The sequence below is a fragment of the Danio rerio genome, chromosome 21, assembly GCF_052040795.2.
Source record: "Danio rerio strain M-AB ecotype USA chromosome 21, GRCz13ab, whole genome shotgun sequence".
In the NCBI taxonomy this organism is placed as follows: domain Eukaryota; kingdom Metazoa; phylum Chordata; class Actinopteri; order Cypriniformes; family Danionidae; genus Danio; species Danio rerio.
In genome coordinates this window covers 31,144,948-31,163,852 of record NC_141041.1, presented here as the reverse complement: position 1 = coordinate 31,163,852, position 18,905 = coordinate 31,144,948, and the positions used below count along the sequence as shown (strand labels likewise).

The 18,905-nt window shown below is 36.5% G+C and overlaps 1 protein-coding gene across 50 annotated transcripts in view; it reads left to right on the top strand.

Annotated features, from left to right (window-relative positions):
• Positions 1 to 443: 443 nt before the first annotated feature.
• Positions 444 to 18,905, top strand: part of mark2a (MAP/microtubule affinity-regulating kinase 2a) — a 60,630-nt gene continuing 42,168 nt past the window's right edge. For 48 of the 50 annotated variants that reach the window (XM_087301478.1, XM_087301473.1, XM_087301470.1 and 45 more), the window contains exon 1: positions 444 to 1,572. In XM_087301478.1, coding sequence (XP_087157604.1) covers positions 1,522 to 1,572 — 51 coding nt within the window. In that variant the 5' untranslated portion in view covers positions 444 to 1,521. Of the gene's footprint in view, positions 1,573 to 16,716; positions 17,256 to 18,905 lie in introns of those variants that run through there. The other 2 variants (XM_087301454.1, XM_087301453.1) reach the window with 1 other exon arrangement.

Below are 18,905 nucleotides of genomic sequence, written 5' to 3'. Positions count from 1 at the left end.
ATATTTTCCTTATTGGGCAACACTGGCTGGTTTTAACTGTATCAGTGAGGGCTCTGTAGAGATTTCCACTTCTTTTAAAATGAGGTTATCAGGTTAATTAAAGTATGCAAAGCACTAGATTAAAATGAATCACCACTTTATGTCTATTTTAAGTCTTTAAATAGCGAGGATGGGTAAAATGCCCTTTCTAGTTGGTTGCCAAGATATTTAAGATTGTAGTTCTCATAAGAATAACCAATGAATAACCTGTTACAGACGCACACACTCTTATTTTTTAACATTTGATGTAAGTGGTATCCTAAAACTTGATAATAATAAAATTCTTATTTTAAATGTCAAACAAACAAGACTTTAATAGTAAAAGTGCGTATGAATGAGAGACTTTTATTTTAAAGCTCTGAGTCTGAGGCAGAGGAAGTCGCTCCTCAGCCTATTCTGGTTTCACATTTCTCTTGAACGCAAACAACACTGGCGTCCGGGCGCTGCTGCTGCTGCGGTACCAGTCGTGACCGCCCGACTGCTCGGCTTTTCACGGCTCACAGATGTAATTCGTTGCCTATCACCGACTGGAACCGACCAATTTACAGCCATTCACAGCTTGGCTACGGTTAGGACATATTCTTACCATCACACTGTCTAAATATCAGCGACTTTTTCCGAAGTCACCCGACCAGCTAGCGCGCGTTAGCAGGTTAGACGTGATTTTTTAGAGGCGCAGAAAGCTAGCATACGAGCATCTCTCATGGTTTTGGGCTTGGATTATTTAGTTTGTTTCCTCGAGACGACATCGAGAGTTTGATCTGCTTTAAAAACAGACATGTTGACACCTGTGTGACGGACATTACTGCGAGTAACGCCGATCTGAACGCTGCTGAGTTGGCTAACTTAAAGGAGCAGCTCGATAACTTGCCCTGAAGTTTTCTCGTGTGTGTGCTAAGCAGGACTCTTCATATGTGTTTCCTGGGTCTTCGGAAGAAGAAAACAGGAGTTAACTTTTGAGATTACAGATGCACATCTATATAAAGCCGAACATTAGTAGTTACGGCTGAATTAGGGACCCTTTGCCTCCCGGCCTAATAAAACTTGTGAGTCCTCGGACTCGATTTCGCATAATTGTGCTGGGGGCAATTCTGTTGATTTTATTCACCAGCTGTCGGATTTAGATCATTTAATACTGTAATTCCCTAGCAAATTCGTTAGTTTAACCCAAGAAAAATCGCATAGGAAGTTGATATTTAATGTTGACAACCGGCTATAGTGTTAGTCGATTTTTCTTATCAATAAACCTCGTGTTCCTGCCGAAAATAGTAAACAAACTATGACTTAACGTCAGGATTTCACGTAATTTAAAATCAACTCTGTATCGGGTTTGGGGTCTCGCAAAGAGCTCAGGGGGCTCTTTACAACTTGGACTTTGGATACTTCTCATTGTGCTCTGTCCATGTCACATCTGATTGAATTGTGAGAGCTGTGAAGACGTCCAGTTTCTGATAATAAACTGTCTAATTCAACCTCAAGACGATGTCGACCAGGATACCCCTTTTAGCCATCCATGACCACTCCTCAGGCCAGGTGAGTCTAATTTAAGTGTTCAAAAACATTTATAAACGCATTGAGGTAAAGTTGGTTTTATATTTTCACATTTAGACTTTCTACTTAATGTTATAATTTCAGAAAAGTATTCTTTGCAATTTCTAAATGGTGAAATCATATCAGTAAATGACAATGAAGGTACAACATTGTTCAGTCAAATACATAGTGTTAATGTGGTTTTGAAGTTATACTTGCGTGTGATTTCAGACCGAATATTCACAGTACCATAGTAAACAATACAGAGAGCATGTCACAAGTTGTCACTGAATGAATGTGCGAATGTAAAACTAACTTTACCTACAATACTCTACAATTATAAACATGTTTAATCAATTTCCTTCTCTCTTTTACTGTGCAGCAGGCCATGTATCAGTTCATCAACCTCTTTTGCTGCTTATTTTCTCTGCTAAAACGATGCAAGTAATGCAAAAATGCTTTTTAGATTTGTTGTGTAAACAGGAAACAGTGCAACAGTCTTGGCTAATAGCTCTCCTCTTTACCACAAACTGAAGAGACGCATGTTGTCAAATATTGTTTTGAGATGTCAGGTATTCAAGATTTGTATTTGTCATGTTGGCTATATTGTGATTTCTTTAGTGTGTAATGCTAAGATAGAGATCGCTTATTTACTTAAAGTAATCTTGCAAGTTTAAGTGGTTGGGAAGATTCAGTATAAACATTTGTTGATTTAAGTAAAAATCTGTCATATCAGTTTAGTGCTTTTAAAAAGACTCATTGCTTCAAATCAGTGGCTGGTTATTAATGATAAGGGAAAACTATTATACAATGCATGGTCCTATTTTACTTTTGCTGCACTTTATCGACTTTCTTTCCAACAGTAAATGTTTGAAAGTGCCAGTTTACACTAAGGTAACAGTCCTGGCATAGTTTGAATGACACAACATGTAAACATGTCATTCCAAAGCCTGTTAGGCTTTTGTTGAACACAAATTAGATTAATAAAATCTGGCAAATTTCTTTCTTTTCATTGAAAGTTTGTTCTCCCAAAATTTAGATTTTTCAAACATTAATAAAGAGAGAGAAAAAAAATAAAGCAAAATGAATTGAGTTGTTTGCTTCAAGTTTAGGCTTGTATTTATGTTTAAACAATCAAATTTTATAGAAACAATTTCACTTTGTTTTATTTTAATGTGAACAAAGTAGGGCTGAACAATATATTGTTTGAGCATGGATATTCCAATGTGTACAGTCACATCGCAGGATTGGATTATTTATCAAAGATTGAAATATAAAGATGTTATTAAACATTTTTAAAAATTATGTATACAATGTTACGTGTTATTTTATATTTGATTGTTTAATTAAATTAATTTCTGTACTTGAATACTGTTCGATTCAACAGAAGACCATAAGCACTGTTTATTTATTAATTTTTGCTTGTAATTTATTATAGGCACCGCATAAAAAACACTACCATCATAGTTGGTCTAAATTAATGAAATCTTTTCAAATTAGAGCTATTCAAATGATCTGGTGAAATTATATTCTTATCGCAGCAAAACAAAATATCGCAATGTCAGATTTTCTAATATTGTGCAGCCATACAATTAAGCAATTTAGATTACATATGTGGTGTATCTTTATGTTAAGTTGTGTATGACTTTGGGTCAAAGATTTTTAAAACCACTGGTTTAAAAAATGCTCCAATTGTACTTTTTTTGTCATAGGTACTTGTTAAAGTCAAATTTATTCTTGGCATTGGAGTAGTTTTGTTGCTTTGTACACTTGAAATAAAATCTTGAATTTTTTTTTGCTTCTCTAGTTCTCTAAACTCATGGAAGGAACCTCAATAGCTCTCTCTAAAATAAATAATGGTGGGTAGCTTGTTTCTGTGGCCAGTTTTAACCGAAAAAGACTGATCCTCTTTCAGTGACTCACTGGCAGAATAGTACCAACACTAAGCAGCTTGCAGTTGAAATCTCATGGGACTGATTTTGAGTCTGTTTGAGTGTGTGGTTTGTTTATAGTGAAGATGAAATGTTTGCTTAAATTTCTCAGTTGCCAAGTTGTACCCAGTCTTACTGTGCTTTTCAGTCTGAAACGGTTGGTCAGCATTTTTTCTCTCAAAAAAATGTGGTTTAAGGGAATCATATATAATCTTTTTGGCCTGATGTCGTTTAATGAGTTTTAATCATCCCGGGATGCTCTCCATGTAAATTTCTTTTTCAAATCCGATAAAAGCTTATTTTATTGACTCCACAACCATTGCTTGGACTTGTGGTGTAATGATTCTGGAGATTTGTGTTCCACAACCATGTCAATCTGGACTGGCATTTCCAGTCGGGCATGATTTGAGGAGTGTCATTGGAGGAGGTATGTTTTATTTTTAATGTTAATCTTTGTGCACAATGCTTTGCAAACTAAACAGATACTGTTGTGATGGGTGAAAATCACAGTTTTGTGTACATATTCCTTACAAAATAGTCATGATTTTTGTCAATTTTCCAGTTGTTGTCTTAACCAGATTATTACACATATTAACACACATTTCCTACATACACACATTCATCCATACACATCTACACATATTCCTTACAAAGTATTCATGATTTTTGTTGTTTTTCAGTTTGTCTTAACCACTATATTACACACATTCACACTAGTGTTGTCACAATTAGGCATGGGCCGGGATAAGATTTTGACGGCATGAAAACCTTGCATAAAAATATCACTGTGGTATTGTGATTACTGCTCTAAAATATATTCTTTTTAAATGTCAGGCAACAAAAACACACTTTGAACACAATTTATTTTATTTTGAGAAACTTCTTAAAAATTTTGGAGCAATAAACATGCCAGGCTAAATAATTCAAATAAATCATTGACTTCTGCTGCCTTCATTAGTTTCAAAAACACAGATTTCATTACAATTTAAAACTGCTGGAGATGCTGTTGTCTTAAAAAACTGAACGTTAAAAAAGAATCATACATATACCGTAGGAACGGTATAGCAGGAAATTTTGGCGGTTTTAAAATCTTAAAAACTTTTCCAAACAACGGTATATCTTAAAAACGGTTATTGTCCCATGCCTAGTCAAGATACTGGAATTTGGTACCAATTGGTGCTGAAATTTTAAGTTCCAGTTTAAGGCCAGTACTGTGCCAACACTAATTCACATACAATTCTTACATACACATATTTATCTTGTCCCTTACAAAGTAGTCATGATTTTTGTTGTTTTCCAGTTGTATTCTTAACCATTAAGAATTTTTTTTCCTCATTTGACTAGAAGTTTATAATCTACAACTAGAATTTGCCTAAAAAAATTCTATCAGGTTTTTAAGCCAAGGCCATAATCATGTCTTGAACGTTGAGGGGTATCCGTTTGTTTTTGTTTTTGTGAAAACACAAAATATTTTCCAGACAGAAACTACAATAATCACATAACATACCATTGTTTAAATTCAAATATAGAAATTTGAAGGAAAAAAGTAGTTTGCATCACTGGGCGTTACCATTGGTCTTTTGAAGCTCATTTCAAGCTGTTCTAACAGACATTTGCACAGGTTTTGTTAGTGTTTGGTGGCATCAGTTGGAGCTCTTTTTCAGCGTTTGAAAAGGGTCACGAAACACCAAAACACATTTTTTTTTAACTATTGACAGTCGTATATGTGTCCCACGCTGCTAAAAACACTATTAGGACACCTATATTTCGCTAAAAAGTTTAAATTGGTTGTTTTTGCGTTATTTCAAGCAAATTCGTACTTCCGGTTTGAAAAGAATTTTTGAAGCTGCGTCACGGCCATGACATAATAGCATGTATTCCAGCGTGCAGACTGGGCGTCTGTGCCAGATTGTGTCTTATTACGTCCTACAGTGTGATGCATTAATGCATGAGTAAGGCTTGGTTCAAACCAATCAGCGCGCTCTATTGTGCAACTTCATTAATATTCATTACTGTCACAGTGTTTAGACGACAGAGACGCCACGTTGTATTGGCAAAACAAGCGTGAAGTGTTGCTTTTATAGTTTGCTGCTGTTAAGTTTTGTTTTCATTTTCTCTCAGTGAGAGCGCAGCTGGAGTCACGTGTGGATTAACAGTGTACGCGACGCTCGACAACAATAACTTGCGTGTCTAAGGAGGATTATTGTTTACCTGAGAGCTGTTCTCATCTGCAAACGCTGAGATCCGGATTCGCTTGTAGTCTTCTCTTAATAAAGACGCGGCTCTAGTTGCTGGTGATTGTCCTGTCTCTACAGATTTGGTAAGTGAGCGACCAGTGCTCTTTGTTTATTCAGTTTGTTCGTATCAAACTAAGTTAACTATTGCACGGAGTGTAAACATGTTAGCACTACAACCAAACTTTAACCTCGTGTAGGATTTTCGCCGCATTTTCTGACGGGAATAACACACGTGACTTTCTGACATTACCTGCTGTTTGCATCTAAGTTTCCAGGAAATGCGGAGGTTTTTTTCTCTCATTCGCCGTGCGGTATCAAACATTGCATAAAAAATACACGCTTGCAGCAGTTCCTCGAATCAAATATTTAGTTTGTCGCGAGGGGCATGAATGAATTCCCTAATTGAAAGAGCCAAACTGCAGTTAACGTCCACCATTTAATAATTTGGCAAATAATTCGACTACAGATGTCCATGTAAACACCAACACTTTCTCCCGTGTGTGTGTGTGTTTTGACTCTGAAACTCGCGCGTGTCCAAATAGACACTCCCACAACATCCCACTTTAGTTCCTCCGACACTCCCCCCTAAACAGAGCTGGACACGCCCACTTTTCTGACTTTTTCCAAAGTAGAGGTTTCATGGCCCTTTAAACCAGTGCTTGTTGTTGATTGTCAGAAGTAAAATGCTCTAATCTGGTGTTTTTGTTTGCATTTGTCTGCATCTGTCATGGTGGTGCATTAAATACCTCACTCTCTTCAAGTGTTAAAGGGATAGTTCACCCAAAAAAAGAAAATACTGTCATTATTTATGGATGGTTTATAATTCTGTGTGGAGCGATCGGCGTGTCCCATGGCGCTTCTGCCTTGCGCAGTCGTTCATTTATATCTCTGCATGCTGGTTGTGTTGCTCTGCAATGACACTTCCAAAACGCTAGCTGGCAGTTGGCTATTATGTTCTTTTGTGTGGAGTTTCTTTGCGGGGCTTTTGTTTTTACAACACTACCTTAATGTACAAGCAGCTAAAACTTGCTCATTCAGAGGCAGGAGCCAGCGGACGTGCAACAACTTTAATCTTATAGTAAACACAAAATAAAAGTCTCCATCTAGAGCTTCTTCATGAGACTCCATACTTGTAAACACGGGCCACGGTTATTAGCACTGCCCACATTCATCACAGCTACCAAGCTGACCAATCAAAGAGCTTGCATTACATGTTGTTGTTATGCATAGTAAGTTTTTTTTTTTTTTTCAGAGGTCAACATCAGCCATGGCAAGGACTATGCGACCGCGCGCCGGACCATAAGCGTGTGCTGGACTATTTGCGTGTGCTTGACACAGAAGTAAAAAATCAGCCTTTACCCTACATGTTACAAACCTATTTGAGTTTCTTTCATCTGCTGAACACAAATGATTAATTTCAAGAAAACTGAACACCTGTGACTATTAACTAAAATATGTTTTTCCTACTATGGATGCCAATGATTGTGTTCAGTGTTTTAAAATGACTTAGTCTGTGTTCAAAAGAAAAAAATAACCCAAACTGGTTTGAATAATGTGAAGGGCGAGTAAATGTTCATTTTTGGCTGAACGATCCTTTTAAAAGTACACATCGTGCTTGCATTTGTGCTCAACTGTAATCTGTGCCCACTAATGCGATTGGCAATTACTTTGAGGAAGAAGAGCACTGTTAGACTGATGCAGAACACATGTAACTTACCTCTTTGTGTCATCTTAACAGCAGAGAGTGGGTACAATTCGGCCATTTGTAACTGTGAGAAATTGTCTCATTTATGGTGGTTAGAGGCCTGTTTCTAGCAGATCACCTGTGGTTTGAGCTTCACATGCTCACAGTCACTCTGAGGCTGAAGTGTCGTAGTCTTTCACCAATGGGGGGGATGTTCAGCTGGCGTCTATTTGTGTACTGGCTGCTGCCTCCCTCCTCTTGAAATAGTCATGTTGTGATAAAAATACTGATAAATGACAAGCTGGCTCACACCCCTCCTTTATTCCCCCTCCCCCGTGTGCCAGCGTACCCCGCTGTTTTCCCCCAGCGTCTCAGACAGTTGGCCCTCAAGCGGAGCCTCTGCTTCTTCATGACCTTCTAGTCCATGAACCATCCATGTTGAACGCGGTTGTGATCTGTCGCTCAGCAACATTCCCGCATTTGGGATCTTCTTTTGGGTGTGTTTTGTTCTGTCTTTAGGGTGGGTTTCGTATCCTTGTCAGATGTTAGTCATTCTCACAGACCTGAATATCTTCCTTCAAGACTCTGTAATTAAAAACAAGCAATTCAATAGGATGTGTGCACCATGTGTAGTTGCTCCTCAACCAATGGCACCTCATCGACACTACTGTGACAAAGTTGTGTCCTGGCCAGCTTGTTGAGTTCTGTTTACATATAGGGGAGAGGGGAGCAAGATGTGCTACTTTTTATTTTTTTAACCAACGATTTTCTCTGTAACAGATAAATGAGATTGAGGTTTTCTTTCTATTATCTAAAATTTTTTTTGTGCATGGCCATAGAAATATGACTTTAAAAATAGGATGTAACTAGGATCTATGCCAAGCATGCTTAGTTTGTTTATGCCAAATTTAGCCAAATCAGATGGATTGTTTGGTTTAGGGGCTTACTATCTTTATAACTGCCTCCCCAATAGGTGATGCTCTCTGTTTTGCTATTGGCGAGACCGACCCAAAGGTGAACCTAGAGCTTCAGAGCAGAGAGCTGAAAATAGCTACTAATGGCAGAGACAAGAGGAAAATAACATGGAACAAGAATCCGAATATTTGCTGAGGTTTTCATTCATAGTGTTTTGAAGTCTGAATGTTTGTACCTTTATTTTTTTTATCTTGATTCTGAATGAGATTTACTTTTAGGTTACTTTTAGATTATTATTTTAAGTTATTTTCTCTGTTTATCTTAGGATGATCTTCACTTAAATAAATACAGAATCAAACGAAATATATAGCTAGTTATTTAAATTCATTCATTCATTTTCCTTTGGCTTAGTCTCTTTATTAATCAAGGGTCACAATAGCAGAACGAACATTAAGCTTATGTTTTACACAGCAGATGCCCTTCTAGCTGTAACCCAGTACTGGGGAACACCCAGACACACTCATTCACACACAAACACTTCGGCCAATTTAGTTTATTTAATTCACTTATAGCGCATGTCTTTAGACTCTGGGGGAAACGGAACGCCTGGAAGAACACGAGGAGAACATGCAAACTCCACACAGAAATGCCAACTAAGTTAGCCGGGACTAGAACCAGCGACCTTCTTGCTGTGAGGTGACAGTGCTAACCATTGAGCCACCGTGTTTCCCTATATATTTAAATTATATTTTAAAAGCATTCACTAGGGAATTGTTATATTACAAGAAATATGATAATGATGATGCAATACTCAACAGCAGTACTGCATATTTTAACAGTATCATGCAGCCCTAGAACAAACAGAGCTATGTTGTAATCATGTGTTTATGAAATGAAATTATTTGTTAGTGGTTTATATATATTTTCAATGTGTATATGTGAGGGGAAATAACTTTTGTAATGCACACAATCCCATTCAACTTTTACGTCAAGCATGCATAGTTGAATCTTCTGTTTATTTTGCTGATCATTGTTTATATGTGAATAAATGGCTAAATTAATGTGTTTGACTTATGAAGCAATTGTGCGACTTCTGAAGACATGGTTAAATTGATCTGTTCATTTAGATTTTTATTGTGTTATCAACATGTTGGTGAGTTGAATAGACATTTAATAGAGGAATCAAAATGGCTTGGATTACACACACACATTAGGGGCGTCGAAATTAATTGTTTCTTCGGTGCACTGTGATGCAGATAGGGAAAATTCGATCTGGGTTCAGTTACAGTAATAGATCATAACCGGTTATTACATACTGACATCATTTATCTCTTATGCGCAATGTCGCACTACAATACTGTAGCGAAGGAGGAGAGGGGAGTAAATAAAACGCTCCAACTTCTTAAAAGGTAGATAATTATGCACAATTCAACTGCTTCAACTGCTTGTGAGTTTGCTTGTGAGTTTGCTGAAAACTCCATCTCTGCCTCTCTATCTCTCACTTTGGACATTTGACCTGTTGGCATATTCCTAAGGTAACTTCTCTTCTTCTCTTGGCTGTTAAAGCGATACTTGTGCATCCAGACATGAGCGTGCCTGAGGTGCAAGTTTTCTCCAATGTGTTATTATTATGTTGTTGTATATTTGTATATATGTTTGTAATGTAGTACTTTTCAAATGCTGGAATTAGTCACTATTTGCTGCCGTAGTAGCACCGTTCATTTACATATGTCTACATGCGCATAACATAATTCAGTTACATGCATCATGCATTAGACATAAAATAGTAACTGCGTGTGTATGTATACAGTGCTTCCCACACAGAGTACTTGGGCAGGCCGCTCGGGTATATTTGGTGACATTTATTTGTTTATTATTATTATTAGGGATGCTCATTTCGGTTAATTTTGCTAACCGACAACCGCCGCTCATTAATCGGTTATTAACGGTTAACTGGTCAGATTACTATTAATTTTATATAAAACAAATTGACGTGTCTATTTTGTGTCTGGCACATTAAATATTGCAAAAAATACTGATTTATTTTTATATGCTAGCATATTAATAATAGAACAATACAACAGAGCATTTTCACACATCTGCAGTGTTTAGCACAGAAGAACAGAATAAACTGAATAAAATGAATAAAATAAATAGGACTGCCCTAAATTATTTTCCACTTAAATAATTAATTTATATTACAAATCGAAAACACTGACTGATTATGTTTAAAAACCGGCATAGGCTGTCATCAAATAAAATAGCAGACTTCTTCAAATCGCTCGCTCCACGGAAAATATGCATTTATTTAATGCCCTGCTTGTATTATTATAATCACAAAACCTTTTTGCATTTTTAATAGAAATCATTATTTTAAAGATTATGTCTTGACGTGGTTTCCTTTCTCTCCCTCGCGGTTCAAGTGCGCGCGCTGCGTGATGAAAAGACAACAACATGCGCGCATATGTTGACTTTTTGTAAACAGTTTTGTTGTTTAAATATGATATTGCATTAATGTGCATACATGCTTTATAAGCTGTAAAATAAAAGGTGAAGCCTATTTGTTGCGTTTATGATGCAGATCCAGGTCAACATCAGCGCTTTTTTTGGCATCAACACGTCTGTTTCAAGCAATATTCTTCTTCCATTTAGCTTCTTTGGCAAATGGCGAAACGGCTATAAACTCCAGCATGATAGAGTGATTATATGCAGAGTCATACTTTTTCTATAAATAAAGTATAACTATAGAAACTGTGTTCATCTTAACTGAAAGCTTCTGCGTGTTTGCTGACCTCAAGCATCGCGCACCTGTCAGTCAGTCAGTCAGTCAGCACGTACTGATTAAACAATAGCGCACAGCACTATACGGTTACAAAAAAGTTTGCGCTGTTATAATCCACTTACCTTTTAATACGTTTTGGTGCGATTATAATCCGCTATTAAAAACAACAACAACAATAACTGAATGGGTAATGTAGCCGTGGCGGGATGCATTTTGGTTCCCGCCATGGAAGAATGAATGTAGCGGAAACCAAGCTCCTTAAAAGTTCTCTGTAGTTGTCTTGACAACACAAACTGCTGCTCTGGGATGAGCCGCGTGCAAAAGATGCCCCTCTTAATGCAAAGGCGCATTCAATCGGCCCGATATGCAGCCAAACTAAAAATATATAAAATAATAATTTTAATCGTTTAACTGATAGCATTAATCGGTCATAAACGCACCCTTTCGGTTAACGGTTAATCGATTATTTTGAGCATCCCTAAATATTATTCTATTACACTCCCACAGACAATCTCATGTGCTCTGCAGAGGCTCACATAAACGCGCCTTTTTGAGACTTTTTGAAATGCATCCGTCCAGTGTTTCTAAATCTTCTAAAATGTGCAGGATTCAGCTTTTGGTTTCATTTTCTAAGCCATCGTCTTTTTTTATTTCAAGCCTGATTTACTTTAGATTGGCTTCGTAGCTGTACACAGCCACAACACTGAGCGAAACATTATAATTCATTATTTGATCTAAATGACTCGAATAAACTTTTCTATTTACTCTGAGAGGACGAAATTACATCTATTCTGACTGCAAAATTTTTGTACACTGGTAGAAATGATTATTCAAGTCAATTGCCTTATTTAAATGAGGTTAAAATGATTTTTTTCTTGTAATTATTATTCTTTTTAGATTTCCTTTCTGTCATTTATTTATCATTTTATATATATCTATATTTTATTTAATGTTGATATATTACATATTTTATACATGTCTAACATGCTTTGGCAATACTGTAAAAAATGTCAGCAGCAGATTTTAACTATCAGTGGGTGCACATGGCTCCTGAGTAGAATAAAAGTAAAACCAATAGTGGATTTATTTATGTATTTCAACAATATTAAAAAAAAAAACAACAACTTCAATCCATTTAAAAGAAGCAGTGTATCATAAAAAATATTGTTAAAAATCTCTTGTTTATTGTTGTTGCATGTAGGTAACCATGTGCTGTGAGTAAAAGGTGTTTTTCAATCCGGCTACCACCACAATTATATTTCAAACCTGTGGGAAGCACTGTGTATTAGGGGTGCAATGGTTCTCGGAAAAAAACAAAAAACGAATCATCCCGTTGTCCACCCACGGTTTGGTGCGCCCTGTGATCTGCAGTTCACAATATGCATTATTAATATTGGTTTAGTGTTAAAAACTGCAACAAAGCAAAAAAGTTCTGCCTTTTTTACGTTTCCGATTACCTTTTACGCCAATCACCTCTTAGTACGTAAATATGTTTTTTTTTTTTTTTAGTATATGTTCTAAATAGTCTAAAAGTACTCAATTATTAAGATGTGTTGACATAATTATTATCTTCATAATTGGTTGACACTTGAGTCAAGATAGAAAACAGAAAAAGGGAAAGTTTCAGCTATTTCTCTCTGTTTTTCTTTAGCATTTTATTTAAACATATACAATTTTTAAAATGCCCTACTTTTATTCAGTTAAGAGAACGTGCAAATCTAGTCATATGTGTGAAGGCTGTTGCATTGTCAGCTTTGTTTCACAATAAATTTCTATATTGCTTTTGTGTGCGTGCGTGCGTGTTTTTTATTTAAAAAAAAAAAATTGTTCCTAACATAGAACATACTGTACAATACCAAAACGTGATACATGCTGAACCGTGAATAGATTGAACTGTTGCACCACTACTGTGTATACCTAAAATTATTGAAGAAAGTCATGCACAATTTGTTTTAAGCAGCAGATGCAAGCTTACACTGTCACATTTTTAACTGCTTTTCTTTGTGTATGTTTAGAAACATTAACAGATATCATATTTAACTGCAAGTCTCTTGAGGTAGACACTGAAGACTCAGGTGAGCATGTATTAAAAGAACATTTTGAGCAACAGGTCTCCATAGCAACACAAAGCTTCATAGTTATACCATGAAGGTGAATGCAGTCAGATCATAGTAACTCTACTATGACCTTATTTTCTGAAATAATGGCTTTTAGCTGGTTTGAACAGATTACCATCCCAATAAAACAAACCTCTCCTGGATGTTTGTTAGCTCTGACGTCTGTGACCGGGCCTTAAACGTCAGCAGCGACAAGCGATGAAACCAATCTTGCTCAAAACACTCTCCGATTGTTCAGCGAGGAATCAGAGAACTCCAACCGGTTTGACCGATGACATAATGAGGAATCTCAAGTCCATGTGAACTACAGTATTAGTCTAGTTAGCTAAATGGCCTAAATGAAGGGTTGTGTATTGTAGATGTGGAGCAGGATCATCTGGTTGGTTTTCCTATTGGTTCTAGGTTAAAGGAAATAAAGGTGCTGGGCGAAACTGGTTTTTCTAGGAGACAGGTAAAGCTAGTTGATCTGTAGCTCAGGAAAGTGCACTGTTATTATACCGCTTGCTTTCTTTAGCTTGTAAAGATGGTTAAATTGATAACCGTCTGTCCCTTTCATAGTGTTTGATTTGTCTTTGAGTGATCAGTAATCTGTGGCACATGTAATGGCTGTTTAATGTTTACTGACGGGTGTGGTGCTTCAACTGTGAACGCCACTGATTTGGGCAGATGTTGTGAAATCACAGCAGAACTCATTGCGTTTGTCTTGTTATAACACATCAGATGTTGTCGGTTGCTGTCTTTCAGAGATCCCAGAAAAAAGCCCACGCACATAGACCACGTGTCTCAAAGATACAGTTTCTGTCAGCTCGGTTGAGGTGGCTTAGAGTAATTGGTTGGAAGCTGTAAATATTCATGTTAAAGTTGTTGTCTTGGAGAAATCATTGTCGATCCTGTGTTTAAAAGGATTACTCTGCTCATGGGTGACTCACAAAATTTCCTCTGCACTGTGGTAATTTTTGGAGAATACAGAAGAGTCAATATATATAGAAATGTCTGATCTTAAAACATGCTCAGTATTTTCATCTGATATCAAAACATGTTCAATTTAAATATCACAGAACAATTAATTTGGGTGAAAATTTGTCATAGATTAAAGATTATTGCTTTTATAGTTATTACAATATTATTAGTAGGATTATTATTAGTAGGAATTGAGACAGGAGTGAATCAGTTCAAATTAAAGTGACCTTCAGTGTCTAAGTTTAATTAAATAGCTTTTTTTATATTAATAGGACAAGAGGTTGAAATGTTTTTCAGTTTGATAGACTTGTATGAATGGTAAAATATTTAAAAACCGCTAAATAAATAATTGTAGATAATTTAGAGGTCCTTTTCTTTAGTCGAAGTTTAGAAGAGCATTTCAGTAATTACTCATTTAAATGCGTTTATTCATAGGTTTTAAACTTATTTGAATGTTATTATTAATAATTAGGAAACAAATGTGTGCACATCTAATAATCTCAAAGGCAGGTGCTCTATCAAAAATAAACACCGTAACAAAAGATCAAAAGACAATCGGCACACTGCTACTAGCTCTCAATTTGTTTTACATCACAATGTTCACATTGTGAAGACCATGTAGGTTAATGTTGTTTGAGCTTTTATTATTAATAATTAGAAAATTATTAACAAGTATACAATTAGTTTCATTTAAAATGTTGGCAAAACTTTACGACAAGATTCACTAGCAAACTGATGTTTTAATAAATACTTTATTAAAATCCAATGTGGTAATTGTTCATGTTACAAATTAATGTTAACTAAAATGAATGCTTTGCTGTAGTTAGTTTCCTGTAGTGTTCCACTTCCACACTGGTGTTTCACGTAGCATTTCTGAGAAGCCCTCCTTCCACACTGTACCGCTAAAAACACACATCACGTGACCACACACACACACACACACACACACACACACACACACACACGCACTGTCGTGCACTCCAACATATGTGCACATCTGAGCTCCAGCAGTCAGTGGGTGCTTTGAGCACAAAACCCCAGAGAGCAGTGCACATTGGACAGTTTATTAAGAATTTACTACTGGATCGATTCTCACTATAGTTGTTAAACGTGATATTTTATTAATCTTGTCTCTATCTATCGACTCTTCGATCTTGAATTTATCAGGTAACGTGTCACAGCGTCAGTAAAATATTTTTGTTCTTCTGGAGAAAGGCTTATTTGTTTTATTTTAGCTAGAATAAAAGCAGGTTTAAATATTTTGAAACCCATTTTAAGGTCAATATTATTAGCCCCCTTAAGCAATATATTTTTTGGTTATCTGCAGAAGAAACTACTGTTATACAATGACTTGCCTAATTACCCTAATTAAGCCTTTAAATTGCACTTTAATCTGAATGCTTGTATTTTTAAAAACATCTAGTAAAATATTATGTACTGTCATCATAGCAAAGATAAAAGAAATCAGTAATTAGACATGATATATTAAAACTATTATATTCAGAAATAAGTAAAAAAAAATTCTTTCCATTAAACAGAAATTGGGCAGGAAAAGGGTTGCTAATATTCAGTAGGGCTAATAATTCTGACTTCAAATCCTTCAGTCAAGAGCAGTGAGGGATTTTCTCGTTGTTTGATTAATCGTAAAAACAGGTGGAGGCAGGAATATTTTCGCACTGTCATTTTAATGGTTTCTCTTTCACGTGTCTTTTGATTCTCAACTTGTTTATTACACAAATGAGGGTTAATATGAATAATCACTAAACACCGCGTTTTGACACCTATTTGACCATTAAAGCGCTCACGTTAAGATTACTTTAGATGTCTGCGCTCCTCTGCTCGTCTCAGTGTGCGAATGAGACCGAATGCTGACCACGTGCTTATGTGTGTGTGCGCGTGTTGCACACACACATAAGCATGCGGTCTTTCGCGCTTTTGGTATATGATGCAATAATCGTTTATCTCGATATGGTTTTTCATAATCGTTAGAAGCCAAAATCGTAATCGAAATCGGATTTTTGATTAATGGCACAGCACTAAGGTTATGTACAATATACAGGAGTGCACGTGCATCTTCCTCTGCTTGTAAACTCCTAAACAAACACTTGTAATCGGTTCATGGCATCGGCCAGATTGATGAGCATCGATCGAGTCATTACATGTGATTATCAGTTGATGCTGATAGATTGGAGCATCCCTATCAAGTAAAGATATTAAGCCAAAATACACTATTTTTTTCCCCCTCACAATAAATATACTTGTCAGCAATCAGTAGATTCATTTTGTTGCTGAACAATGTGATTCTGCAATCCTACTGGTTAATGTAGTTCCTTCTTCATTAAAATAGTTTTTTTCCCCCAATGCTACTCATTTAGTCTCAGAGAATTGCATCTGACATCCACTTTTAATTACGATAAGCTCCTTAATCCCTTCAATTCCTCTAAAACGCAGCCCCACTTCTACGCAATGATGACATCATTGATGTGTCATTCTTGTATCCTTGCCTCAGTGCTCAAGGATCAGATGAACTGTGGAAACCTTCAGAAGGGCTCAGTCTGCAGTGAGTCTTCTCTCACTCCGTTCCATTGTCTTGTTTCCCAGCTGTTCGGGCATGTCAGCTCTCGTTTCCAGAGAGATTCTTGAAGGCCTCCTTTCGCTCCAGCAGCCACTCCTCCTGACAAACCCAGACACGTCGCTTCCTGTGCACCAACTGAAACCCAAACCATTTTGGCTCTTTTCTTTCCTTTCGTGTGTCTCTCACTCTCCTCTATCACTGTACTTCCGGGAATTAGCTCAACTTCCTGTTGTGCTACGATTTGTGAGGAAGCTGCTTTTCCCAGCTCGGCTCCCCCGGGGTGGTCAGCATGTGGATCTTATTTTAGGCTGAGACCTCCTGGCCCCTGAAGCCTTCCTCCGGGTTATTCGTCTACGGCTATCAACGCTTGGCTTTTGTTTTGAAACAGTCCTGGAGTATCTGTCTTCACCTCTGTCACGAGCCTTAGAAGAGATTAAACTCTTCATGATGGGTATTTTTATGGACCCAGACATCTACAACTAGAGGTATATTTGTGTATTTTTTGGTTTAGTTATTTTGTATTTTAACAAGGTGAATTAATATTGACAGTGAAATTAACCTGCCGTTTATTTGCTGTGTTCTGTGTTTTTGTTTTATTACATGTATATCCAAACTGACACATGAGACTCTTAGGTTTTACGGCGTGCTGGTGTGACCCAGAAAGAGTTATAGCCAAATGTTTTAGCCAAGTTAGCATGTCTTGTCATTTTGTGAGGATTTTTTCCAAGATTTATGCCCGGTTTTATGTTGTATTTGGACATTTGTCCGGATTAACTACTTCAAGTACTACTATTTTTCATATTCTCTTTAGTTTTCAGGCATAAACACAAGCAAAGTCATGACATCCTTGCATGAATTGGAGTGAGGGGATGTTCAAAAAAGACATGTTCTCTGCTGTTTATTTAATTCTTAGTCTGTTCCTGGCTTTTTTTGCAGCATATATTTTCTCTTTTTATTTTCTAAGTAAATCAAAAAAATGCTAAATGCTATGTAGAGCTGCATTATTGTGCTTTAAGTTGTTTTTGCACTATTTGTTTCTGAAGATGCCAATACTGGCACATTTAGAGTTAGATTAGAAGTGGAGAATGCGCTGCATAATGGATGACCAGCGGAGGATTTTGAGTGGAAACTTTACAGATACATTGTGCTGATACTGAGAGTTGCATTACGTTTTGTAAAAGGTGACTTGAAAATAAGCTACATAAAAACTAAAAGTAGTTTAATGCTTGACAAATCTCTTGAGACTTTACATTTTGTTTAATTGTTTTGGGCTTTTAGTTGTTTCTGAATGCTAGAGCACATCTTTTATGTTTCAAAACATTTTTGTAATAATTATGCTTTAGGGGTTTTCACCTTTTTTGGGATAGGACAGTTTAATATTAGTATTTTATAAGTGTTGTTTGTTAACAAAAACAGTTTACACATTGCTCAGATGTTTTTGGAGATTTTTCTGTAATATACTTATGATTTCCAATACAAAATATAATATTGTGAAGGAACTGTAACTCACAGCATATATACTGTACACAAACAAAAAGATACTTATTAGGGCTGCACAGTTAATCTAAAAAAGATCGCAATCTCGATTCGACCCTACACATGACCTTAATTCAGCTTTTCTACACATGACCTTGATTCAGCCAATTATATTTTCAAGGTCAGTAAAGAAGCGTAAAGGCAGATGCACAAGTCTTCACATTGTTTTTAAACAATGCTCAGCAACATGGACACCTCCGAATGGTGTTAAAAGTGTCACATACTGTATAATTCACCCAAAACTGTATTTTCTGTGTTAATGTAATGATGCATCTGCAAAATCCTCACGCGCGGCTTGTTTACTACAGAGAGGACGAGCATGTGCCTGCCAGCCAATGATGTTTACTTTAGTGAACAGAACATGCATAGGCTGTGAATAACAGGTAATGAAGTTGCAAATAAAGTTCAATTTGTTGCAAACTGAACCCAAAGGTGTGACAGCCATGACAAAAGCAGCACTCAGCAGTGAAAAGTGAAACCGAAAGCTCGCACATCGTTTAAATGATCATATTGCATTATAGAGTTATGATTATGACAAGTATTTGATATGTTTTTTTCTTTCATTGCAAACACAAAGTGTTGTGCATGAAAATAAATGT